This window comes from Sinocyclocheilus rhinocerous, unplaced genomic scaffold (genome assembly GCF_001515625.1).
Source record: "Sinocyclocheilus rhinocerous isolate Xijiao unplaced genomic scaffold, SAMN03320098_v1.1 scaffold37, whole genome shotgun sequence".
NCBI lineage: Eukaryota > Metazoa > Chordata > Actinopteri > Cypriniformes > Cyprinidae > Sinocyclocheilus > Sinocyclocheilus rhinocerous.
In genome coordinates this window covers 206,388-218,603 of record NW_015663585.1, presented here as the reverse complement: position 1 = coordinate 218,603, position 12,216 = coordinate 206,388, and the positions used below count along the sequence as shown (strand labels likewise).

The 12,216-nt window shown below is 37.6% G+C and overlaps 1 protein-coding gene across 6 annotated transcripts in view; it reads right to left on the bottom strand.

The window, feature by feature from the left end:
- The window catches only part of top1mt (DNA topoisomerase I mitochondrial), a 19,243-nt gene extending 8,126 nt beyond the window's left edge, over window positions 1–11,117 (bottom strand). The window contains exons 1-15 of one of the 6 annotated variants that reach the window (XM_016539343.1): window positions 11,013–11,117; window positions 10,811–10,872; window positions 10,653–10,734; window positions 10,547–10,581; window positions 9,341–9,404; window positions 9,229–9,254; window positions 9,047–9,101; window positions 8,665–8,957; window positions 7,078–7,193; window positions 6,749–6,870; window positions 5,765–5,887; window positions 5,506–5,693; window positions 4,836–4,980; window positions 2,279–2,422; window positions 1,133–1,315 (exon numbers count right to left, since the gene is read on the bottom strand). In XM_016539343.1, the coding sequence (XP_016394829.1) occupies window positions 1,133–1,315; window positions 2,279–2,422; window positions 4,836–4,980; window positions 5,506–5,693; window positions 5,765–5,887; window positions 6,749–6,870; window positions 7,078–7,193; window positions 8,665–8,957; window positions 9,047–9,101; window positions 9,229–9,254; window positions 9,341–9,404; window positions 10,547–10,581; window positions 10,653–10,734; window positions 10,811–10,842 (1,608 nt within the window). In that variant the 5' untranslated portion in view covers window positions 10,843–10,872; window positions 11,013–11,117. Of the gene's footprint in view, window positions 1–1,132; window positions 1,316–2,278; window positions 2,423–4,835; window positions 4,981–5,505; window positions 5,694–5,764; window positions 5,888–6,748; window positions 6,871–7,077; window positions 7,194–7,895; window positions 8,043–8,664; window positions 8,958–9,046; window positions 9,102–9,228; window positions 9,255–9,340; window positions 9,405–10,546; window positions 10,582–10,652; window positions 10,735–10,810; window positions 10,876–11,012 lie in introns of those variants that run through there. The other 5 variants (XM_016539344.1, XM_016539345.1, XM_016539346.1 and 2 more) reach the window with 5 other exon arrangements.
- Between the last annotated feature and the right edge of the window lie 1,099 nt (window positions 11,118–12,216).

Genomic DNA, 12,216 nt, shown 5'->3' with positions numbered 1-12,216 from the left:
TAAAATGTGCTTGGAAAAAAATATGATCAGAATATCAACGTGCCTAATAATTATGCACACACTGTAAGATGTGCTCCCTTTACACAGAGTGCGCATGATTGCGAAATCGAAAGTGAAAGTGAACAGCGAGTGCTCATTCAAATGCGATTTCAATACACCGCATATTGATAGCGCCTCCCTGATGTGCGAAAATTATATACAATATTAGAATGTTTGCAGGAGCGGGACACACATGTTGCGGGAGCGGGCAGTAATGGTTAGAAATTCAGCGGGAGCGGGCTTAAGAAAACTGACAGAACATATAGGACAATTTTTGAAATAGCGCCATAAACAGGGGTTAAAGCAAAAAAAAAAAATCTTTTGACTGAAAAATTTTCCCCAGCCAACCCCCATTCCACAGCCATACCTGTCACACACACGGTTTAAAAGCAATTTTTTTTCTTGTAATTAGGAGCGCTTGTCCTCCTAACTTAAAAAAAATTAGGAGCACCTTCTGATCAATAATAAAAAAATTCTGATCAAAAATTAGCCTTCCTAATGCGAGACTGTGAATGATGCGAGCGGCGTCACTATGTTGTCAGTGAGAAGCTGCAGCCGTGGCCGGGATGATTTTTGGTGTGCCGGCAGAACAACAACAATGCGCTACACGTTTCTTTTCCCCTAATTTTTTTCCAATTGACAGAAATCCGTCGTAGCATAATCCCTGCATAAACAATTTTTTTTTCAAATTAAATTCAAGCACTTTCAAGGACCTATGTTTGTTTTCAAGTACTTTCCAGGCCTTGAATCCATATGTCTGAAATTCAAGTACTTTCAAGAAGCGTGGGAACCCTGGTTTATAGTGCTAATGGCCAATCCATCATTTTTTGGGGAATTTTTATTTATTTTTTTAATAGGTATCGGTTCAGGCACCGGAACCGTTTTAAAAGTATCGATTTGGCACCGGTATCGAAAAAAAAAAAAAACGATACCCAACCCTACCGGCATATTGTCAAAATGTCTAATTCTAACGTTTAGTAATATTTCTATTCAAAATCGCGATTCCTCGATTTCTAAAATATAAAATCATTGCAAAACATCAAATTCGAATTAATGGATCAAATCTGAAAACTCGCCCAGCCCTGCGTCTGACCTGTTTCTCCACAGGCACTTTGTTGTAGTAGCGGATGGAGTCTTTGCCCAGGAAGTCGAACTCCACCATGTGTTCCTGTCCGTCCAGACGCCGGTGGAGCGTGATGTGCTCGACACGCAGAGAGCAGCAGCCCACCGTATCAGCCGACTCGTCGTCCTTCTCGTTCCCCGCTCGCAGCGCCAGCTGAACACACAACACCAACACACACCAAGTCTATTAGGGCTATCAAGCAATTCAACATCTAATTAATTACATGACGGGCCAATCAATCCATCTTAATTCATTGCAAATTAAATCGCACATCAATTTTGGCAGAGAAATCTAAAACCATTTTCCATTTCAAATTTCCAAACCTTTCAGTAGACCTTCAAACCATATTTAACATAAAAGGAGCATTATTTTCAGATTTGTGACCCTGGAGCACAAAACCAGTCTTAAGGGTCAATTTTTTGAAATTATGATTTATGATTTAAATAAGCTTTCCATTGATGTATGGTTTGTTGCTTATATTTAAAAAGTAACGCGAAAGTAACGCAAAAGTAATATAACGCATTACTTTCCATAAAAAGTAACTAAGTAACGTAATTAGTTACTTTTTTAGGGAGTAACGCAATATTGTAATGCATTACTTTTAAAAGTAACTTTCCCCAACACTGACTATCATCTATTTCCTTTGTGTGTCACTGCCATCTTACTATGGAGAAAATCAGAGCATGGATGCACATGAATTAACAGAGATGTATTTGGCTTTCCTTATGGTAGCACCTCTAATATCAAGGCCTAATGTCCACTTTAACACACGGTGGAGAAACCATGACTCCAAATGGGCTGATGGCATAATACAGCTGTGTGCAATGTCCTATTTACCAAGTTCAAGGGTCTATAAAGACACCACACCAGAAAAAAAAAAACACTCTTGCTAGTGTGATATTGCTAAACTACATCATATGATATAAATATAAGAGGGTGATTTTTTTGCGCTCTTATCTTGAATTATCAGCTCATATAACTGCGTTCTGATAGAGTCGTCCTGCATCATGACCACCAGCATCAGTGTGAGATGACAGACAGCTCTGGGTGTTTATCATATGAATGCATTATATTTTCTGTGATTAAATCGTCAGCCGTTTCTATCTGCAGTGTGACCTTGTCGATGAAGTAGATGGCGACTCCTCTCTGTCGGCTCTTCATCTCTCTGGAGGTCCAGTCGCGTCTGTACTGCTTCCTGATGGAGTCCACCTTCATCTTCAGCCGCCGCGCCGTCTCGTACTTCTGCCAGTCCTTCTCGCCCTGAACACAGACCATCATCATCACCTTCCTCAGAGGTCGACCGATTAATCGGCACCGATATTTGATTGGCGGAATTATCGGTTATCGGTAAAAATCCATGCCGATAGTTTTTCTATTTGCATTAGTTTATATCCAGCTAGTCACATTAATGCATTTGTTAACCAGCAAAGTTGTATATTTAAAGCTAGAGACGTGAGAAAGCAAACTGACATGCATCATATCGGTCTCAATTCGTTGTTAATGCACAAAGACTTCACCCTGGGCTGGAAGATTGAGTACTGTGAAACGATCGTCTTTCCGTGGCTCTAATAAAGTCTGTATGCTTCATAGAGAGAGCTAGATTGCGCTTTCTCTTTCCATTTGCTCTATTGTTTTAAACACCCAACTTTAAATTCATCTATGCTGCTTTTTTATCATTTTTTATCATTTATCAGCGAGTTGTAAACATTGTTAAATTGATTAGATAATCATAGGTGTTCTAGAATAGAAGCGGTTAAACTGTGAGAGTAAACACACAACATCCATATGTATGTGATTTCAATACTATGGCCTTTGTGTAGATATTTAAAGATGGCCATCTTTAGCATGACGGTGGATATGAAATGGTAACACTTTACAATAAGAGTCCATTTGTAACATTAGCTAAGATTGATAAAAGCTGTAGAATAGAAGTATTATTCCTTGTTAGAGTGTGTTAATTTCAACATTTACTGATATATTTTTACATTTTGAAGTTGCTTTTGTTAACATTAATGCACTAAAAACAAACTTTAATGATCAAAATATAATTAATATTTTTTTATTAATTTACAAAGAATGGTTCAGTACTTTTTTTCTTCTTTTTTTTTTTAAAGTAGAGAATTATTTTAGTTTCCATCCAGTATCCATTTTAAAAAACATCGGTTGATTAATCGGTATCGACCAGTGTGGTCCAGGCTAGCTATCGGTAAAATCCACTATCGGTCGATTAATCTGTTAAAACCTAGCTATCGGTAAAATCCACGATCGGTCTTTTAATCGGTTAAAACCTAGCTATCGGCAAAATCCACAATCGGTCGATTAATCGATTAAAACCTAGCTATTGGTAAAATCCACTATCGGCCGATTAATCGGTTAAAACCTAGCTATCCGTAAAATCCACTATCGGTCGATTAATCGGTTAAAACCTAGCTAAACGGCAAAATCCCCGATCGGTCGATTAATCGGTTAAAGCCTCGTTATCGGTAGAATCCCCGATCGGCCGATTAATCGGCTAAAACCTAGCTAATCTGTAAAAGCCACCATTGGTTGATTAATCGGTTAAAACCTAGCTATCGGTAAAATCCACTATCGGTCGATTAATCGGTTAAAACCTAGCTAAACGGCAAAATCCCCGATCGGTCGATTAATCGGTTAAAGTCTCGTTGTCGGTAGAATCCCCGATCGGCCGATTAATCGGTTAAAACCTAGCTATCTGTAAAAAAAATAAAAAAAATAAAATCCACTATCGGGTCGATTAATCTGTTAAAACCTAGCTATCGGCAAATTCCACTATCGGTCGATTAATCGGCTAAAACCTAGCCATCTGAAGAAGGGGGGAATCCACTATCGGTCGATTAATCGGTTAAAACCTAGCTATCGGCAAAATCCCCGATCGGTCGATTAATCGGTTAAAACCTAGCTATCGGTAAAATCCCCGATCAAAAAAAATAAAATCCACTATCGGGTCGATTAATCTGTTAAAACCTAGCTATCGGCAAATTCCACTATCGGTCGATTAATCGGCTAAAACCTAGCCATCTGAAGAAGGGGGGAATCCACTATCGGGCGATTAATCGGTTAAAACCTAGCTATCGGCAAAAATCCCCGATCGGTCGATTAATCGGTTAAAACCTAGCTAATCTGTAAAAGCCACCATTGGTTGATTAATCTGTTAAAACCTAGCTATCGGCAAATTCCACTATCGGTCGATTAATCGGCTAAAACCTAGCCATCTGAAGAAGGGGGGAATCCACTATCGGTCGATTAATCGGTTAAAACCTAGCTATCGGCAAAATCCACTATCGGTCGATTAATCGGTTAAAACCTAGCTATCGGCAAAAAATCCACGATCGGTCGATTAATCGGTTAAAACCTAGCTATCGGTAAAATCCCCGATCGGTCGATTAATCGGTTAAAACCTAGCTATCGGTAAAATCCACTATCGGTCGATTAATCGGTTAAAACCTAGCTATCGGCAAAATCCCCGATCGGTCGATTAATCGGTTAAAACCTAGCTACCGGTAAAACCCCCGGTCGGTCGATTAATCGGTTAAAACCTAGCTATCGGTAAAATCCGCTATCGGTCGATTAATCGGGTAAAAACTAGCTATCGGTAAAATCCACTATCGGTATCGACCTGTACTCCTCCTCCTCAGCGTGAGTGCAGACGCACCTTGAGCTTGGAGCTGGGGTTCAGCATGATGTATTTGGGTCGTCCGTGAATGTTCTCCAGCCACGACGCCAGCCATGTGACAGTGTTATCGTGCTGCACGCGCTTCCAGCGGTGGCCTGCAGGGGGCGCCGGGATCTTCGAGTCTCTGCCGAGAGAAAATCAGATGCCAGCAGTGATCCATGAGAAATCAAACCCCTCTGCAAAATCAGCTTTACTTTTCTCTAAACTCAGTTTTTCTGTTTTTTTTTTCTGGATTCTGTTATAATAGTTCTATCAAATTTTAATAATTAAAAAGGACGTCTAAATAATAGAATTCACAAATTAATAATTTAATTACTTTAAAAGGTAAATAAATAATAGGGCCCTGAGAAATCTATGGAAACCTGTTTCCAATGAATAAAAAAAAAAAGTGTGTGAGTGTCTGTCTGTCTGAGTGAGTGAGTGTCTCACTGGCTGCAGTTGATGGTCACGTCCTCGGGCTGTGTGTGTGTGAGAGAGTGTGTGTGTGTGTGAGAGAGAGTTTGTGTGTGAGAGTGTGTGTGAGTGTGTGTGTCTCTCACTGGCCGCAGTTGATGGTCACGTCCTCGGGCTGTGTGTGTGTGAGAGAGTGTGTGTGTGTGTGAGAGAGAGTTTGTGTGTGAGAGTGTGTGTGAGTGTGTGTGTCTCTCACTGGCCGCAGTTGATGGTCACGTCCTCGGGCTGGATGCGTTTCTTCAGCTTGCCCATTTTAGGATGTTCTCCTCTACCGCGGAACAGCCCCGGCGGCTCCAGCTTGAAGTTCCCGATCTTCTCGCGGTGTCCATCCAGCAGACAGAAGCCGTACTCCTCCATCAGCCGGCTGGCCTCCTCCTTCAGGACCTGATTTGAGACACGTCTGGAGTCAGACTGAAGTCCAGCAGATCAACAGGAGCCCAGAGAGACAGACGCACCTGCTTCTCCTCCTTCGTCATGTTCTTACGCTCCTCAGACTTCTCCACGAAATACTTGTGGATCTGACTGAAGTCACACTTGGAGAGCGTCTTGATCAGCTTCCGCTCTTCTTTAGTCATTTCCTGAACACAACTCAATTCAATTCTGTTCATTTATCACCATGATGCACGTCTGATCAAAGTCTGCTTTACACTCCAGGGTTATCATCATTAACTAAAACTAAATCCATTTTAAAGGTTACACACAAAAAACAAAACTTGAAATAAAAGAAACATTAACTGAAATAAAAATTTAAAAAATTGTAAAAAGTTTTTGGAGAGCGTCTTGATCAGCTTCCGCTCTTCTTTAGTCATTTCCTGAACACAACTCAATTCAATTCTGTTCATTTATCACCATGATGCACGTCTGATCAAAGTCTGCTTTACACTCCAGGGTTATCATCATTAACTAAAACTAAATCCATTTTAAAGGTTACACACAAAAAACAAAACTTGAAATAAAAGAAACATTAACTGAAATAAAAATTTTAAAAAGTTTTTTTTTTTTTTTTTTAAGTACTAACCTGAAGTTAACTAAGTACCAAAATATCTAAAACTAAAACAAATTTATGAAAATTGGAATTTCTCTGGATTTACAAATCCTTGGGAACTTTTGGGATAATGCAAGTACACTACTGCATGAAATATATCACACTGCACAAGTGGTTTTTGGATATTTTATAAAAAATCTTACATATTGTGCCTTTAAGCAGACACTTTTATCCAAAGCAACTTACAAATGAGGAACACAATGATTTTATTTAAGAGACTTATCATAAAACCTATACAGACATATTTAAAAGAAACAAACTAATGAAAATGACAAAAAAACAAAATGACTAAGACTAACTAAAATTAAAGTGGAAAGAGAAAATCTACAAATAAAATCGAACTTAAAATAATAACAAAAGCTTTAATTCTATAATAGCGGATGCTGGTTCTGACCTCCTTCCAGTCGCTGAAGAAGTTGTTCTGAAACACTTCTTTACTGGTGTATTCGTGATCCAGCATCTTAGCGTAGAACGTGACGATTTCCTCCGTCGCGGGACTGAGTTTCATTGGCTGACCTGAAAACTCACACACACACACAGACAGACACACACACACACACACACACAGACACACACACACACAGACACACACAGACAAACAGACACACACACGGTCACACAGACACAGGTTTCTGTGAAGCTGCTCTGAATCAGTCTGTACTGTATGAATAAACGTGACTGCTGTTGGACTCCGTGAAGCAGAAGACATCGTCATGTGTTTACCGTCATAATAAAAGCAGATGTTATCAGGCAGCGGCTCATATTCAGGAGGGAAATATGGTCCTTTGTGCTCCAAACTGCTCCATTTCTGAGTGTCTGATGACTTTCCTTCCTCCCACCTGAACGATCAATCACAGATCAATCACACAATAATACAGCAGAGACAGAAATATAAAGCACAGAGAATATAATGCACAGCAGTCACATCTGCAGATTCAACCTTTCCAAACATTAAGAACACACTTTATGCAAGTTTAATAAATCTGTAAATATATACAAATCATACATTAATAATGTAATAACTAAAATCAACAATTAAGTAATTGTTTAATTTAGTTAAATAATTATTAATTTATTATTATTATTATAAATATTTTTAATAAATTATAACTTAATCATTATCAAGATTTCAGGTTAATATTTAATAAACGGTCTCTTCCAAATAATAATATGATCTCAAAGCTGCAACACACAATTCTACAATAATTCTGTCATTAAAGTGAAGTTCAGCATGTCAATAAAAAAACTCTTATTTTATAGTTATGTTATATAGCGAGTTATGTAGGTATAGTTTACGGGTCACAAAAGCGCATGTGGACGCGTGATAACACTGATAATTATTAATAATATTAATAATAATAATTTCTTATATTAATGACAATTATTAATAATATTAATGAAAATGAGCATTAACGAATATGAATCTGATAGCAGCGGAAAGGTCTGAACTCGTGTAAAGTGATGTAAACTCGTGTAAAATGATGTAAAGTGATGTAAACTCGTGTAAAATGATGTAAAGTGATGTAAACTCGTGAGCTGACCTGCAGTCTGACAGAGTTTTGGCGGCAGCCGCATAATAATATCTGACAGAGGAAACGAACGACGCGACTTTATTACGTTCCGCTGAAATATAAATGAATCGCGAAATGAAACGCAAACATGTTTTCATTCCCTGCAGACATGTGCTCGTTTGCGCATGCGCACTCACGACGCGCTTCAGGAGGGGGTGTCAAGTGTGTGTGTGTGGGTGTGTCCGACCAATCACAGCCGATTACAGCTCCGCGCACGTTACGTCCTCCAATATTTGACATACGCTACTTCAATCACTATTACGTTAAATATTATTACTTTATAAATTAAAAATGCAATAAAAAGTCACATATATTACAGAGCAAAATTGAGAAATTACAAACGAACTCCTTTTAGAACACAAATAAACACGAATTCACACTGAACTGAATTAATTTAAAGAAATTATAACAAAAGAATTACATTAGCCCAACACAAGTTTAATGGAAGGTCGTTTCCACCACAGATTTTTTTTTAAATTTCTTTTTTACCTTCCAAATCACAATTCAATAACTTTTTCCCATGCAGTTCTGAGGAAAAAAAAAAACTTTTAACATTTTTATTCTGTGGCAAAAACAAGCTTCCATAAGTCTATTTATTCCCTTATATCCAGATTTGATTTATCCTAAGTTTATTTTAAAAATGAAGTTCATTATTTACACTGATTGTATGAACTGAACTTCAGCTAAAAGATCAAATGGATCATTAAAGACTACCTGAAGGAAAACAGCGCACACGTACCACTTCCACTTATCGGACTCCTCGTCCTTCTTGTCCTCCTTCTTCTTCTTCTGGTCTCCGTCTTTCTTGGTCTTTTTGTTCTTCTCTGCTTTATCATGTTCAGAACTCGTCTTTTTCCTTTTCCTCCCAGACGGCTGATTCTTGTCGTGTTTCTCTGGGCTCTCTTCATCTTTGACCCTCTTCTTCTTCTTCATCTTGACAGATTCACACAGGTTTTCATCCTCGTCGCAGAGCTTCACATCTGCAGTCCTCTCCTTATGATTGTGACGCTGCTTGCTGCTTTTTGATCGAGTCTGAGAATCAATAATTAAACATCATTAAACCCCGCAGACATGGCCATCAGGAGCAAACACATCAAGTAAATAAAGTCAGATCAAAATACCTTCTCTTTGTTGTTGTTGATTTCTGGAGAACCTGGTTTCTGCTGGCCATCATTTCTGATTTAAAGAAACAGTACACTATTTCTCCATTAAACTTATTTCCATATTCTAACTCTAGAAAGTTAAATTCATCATGCAGCTAATATTTTTCATTGCTTTGCACAATCAAACCGAGATATCTTGCCTTTCATCAGGATCTACTTTGACATCCTGCAAAATTAACATGCAAAATCAAACATTGTTAGATTGAAACTCAGGTATTTCTCATATATTTTAAGTGAAACACGAGCGCTTACCTCATGCGTGTCACCGTCTCCTGCTTCACATTTCACTGCGCTGCTAAAACTCATGAACATCAGACTATTGTTTGACACAGAACCTCACAGCTAACCGAGAACGTTCCGGCAAGGTTCTCTCAAAGTTATGAACAAACATTCTAGTTGGACATTCATGTAATGTTTTTTTTAAATGTTACAAGTTTCAGAATGTTCAGAAAACATTTAAAAGTAACACTCCCATAGTGTTCAAAAAGACAATAAAATTGAATGTTCCCTTCTCATAACTACGAAAAAAAAAGTTTTTCAAACATTTAACAAAATGGACATTTTGAACATTCAGAGAACATCTAAAAGTAACGCTCCCATATTTTTCACAAATTAAATTAATAATCTCATAGCCACCCACATGAAAAAATACTGTAGTAATTTATAGTAAATACTATAGTGTTTTCGAACCATACTACAGTAAAGTGTGTTATACTGTGTATATTATAGTATTTACAACGCTTTGTTAATGAATGCTACAGCATACTGAACTGATAAACTGTAATAAATACTGTAGTATACTTTAGTTTTTACTACGGTAAACTGTAGTGTATTGTAGTATAATATACCCTATAGGTGTAGAAAACTTAGTACAGTATTGGGTAAAGTAATTTGTTTCTTGTCCTCATTTGGATAAAAGCGTCTGCTAAATGACTAAATGTAAATGTTCATGTTCCTATAGTTGTTATATTACCACAGCAGTTATAGAATTACCACAATAAATTAATTCAAGTACTTTACTATAGTATGGTTCAAAAACGCTGTAGTACTTAGGCCTACTATAAATTAATATAGCATTTTTTCCATGCAAAAAAAACAAAAAAAAGTTTTTTAAACATTTAACATACTGTATATTTTGAACGTTCAGAAATAATGTTGTGCAGAATGATTAAGTGGAATGTTACATTTGCATAGCCATGAAAAATTAAAGTTCTTAAAACATTTTAAAAAACTGGACGTTTCGAACGTTCAGAGAACGTTTAAAAGTAACGTTCCCATGATGTTTTTTTGTTTGTTTTAATTATAAAATTGCACGTTGCTTTGACGTTTGCGTAGCCACATTTTTTTTAAAAAACACTTTCAAAACCGGGCGTGCTGGACATTCTGGAAGAATGTTTAACTTTAGCTAAACGTTCTCTGAGCATGTTTTGTTCATGTTTTGCACTAGTAGAGACGCACCTGCTGACTCCAGACTGCCTGTCTGACTGCTTCATCTGTTAATGACACAATCATTACTCACTCACATCTTTCCTTCAGTAATGATCTTCTGTCGCGATTATTTTACCTTTGAGGAGGGTTTGTGTTTGCCGTTCAGCTCAGAGTCCTTCTCTCGGTCTTTAGAGGAGCGTTTGGACTTCTTCTTCTCTCTGACACATCAAACATCCGAGTCAAGTCAACATGCAAGATCTCTGCTCGAGTCACGAGTAAACGAATCTTTCTGACCTTCTGTCGTGTTTTTCCTTTTCCAGCTTCATCCTGTACGGTTGTATTTTCTGCACAAGTCACTGCAAGGACAGTTGGTCTAATCAAGCATTTGCAGCAGAAATAGTCTAAACTTGCAAATAAAAGCCGACTACTGATAATCTGCGCAGTTTAGTCTAAACTCAAAGCATTGAAGTGACTCAGGTGTGAAAGCTCTTCGTACCTGAGAGGTTCTCTCTCACAGCGGCATCAGAATGCATGTCACCTGTCACACCTGAAAGGTTTTAAGTTCCTCATGCAATCAACTGCGCAAAATCAGCCACAGCGCCACCTGCTGGAACAAACCCACCTGAACACGAAGAGCACATCTGTGATCTCAAGACATTTGGAGCTGTTTGTGATCATTGGATGGAAAATAACAACACGGAGTCATTTATACTGGATCCTAGAAAATAACGATTTTAAAGTAGAAACAATCTGCCAATGGATTTTACATGAAAGTTCAGGATCTTATTAAGATGCATGACTTTTCCACTCATGAAAAACAAGTTTAAATATTCCCTTCACTAGAGGAAGCTGGCTTTCAAAATCAACACTTTCCGAAAGCCTTTGATCTCCAGTGAAGTGCAAGCCAATAAACCACAGCCTGTTTTCTGTAAATATAAGTCTTTAAAATAGCTATAATGTGATTTGATGCCAGTTGCATAAATAACCACTATTTCTACAGGTTTCATGAAGATAAACAGCGCTGGGGAAAGTTACTTTTAAAAGTAACGCATTACAATATTGCGTTACTCAACGAAAAAGTAACTAATTACGGTACCTGGTTACTTTTTATGGAAAGTAATGCGTTACGTTACTTTTGCGTTACTCAGCATGGGGACAGGAGAGCTGTCAGTCAATAAATTGGAAAAAAGTAACTCTAATATTCTCTTGTAAATTAAAAAGCAATGCGTTACTTTACTAGTTACTTGAAAAAAGTAATCTGATTACGTAACTCGCGTTACTTGTAATGCGTTACCCCCAACACTGAAGATAAATATAAGACCTTTTTAAGACCAAGTAAAGACAATTTAAGGAACTCGATGAGTTATATTAGCGAAACCTCTAATCGATCTCCTTTAGTTCCTAAATCACCTTTAAACCATCTTTACAAAAAAATAGCTGAAGTCTTGAATAGCTCTGCTCACAAACACTAGAATACAGAAGTAAATTCTAAAAATTAAAAAACTGATGTTCTTCCTGTGTTTTCCAGTGCAGATGTCTAAAGATCCTTAAATCAAGACACATCTACAACAGGGTTTAAAAAAAAAGTTCTTGTTTTTTGAGAAATTGATTAAAATGAAATGAGCTTATGGTTGAGAAAGAACAAACATCTGCCAGCGGGCTTAACAATGTTACTTAATTCAAACAATCTTTAATTCCCC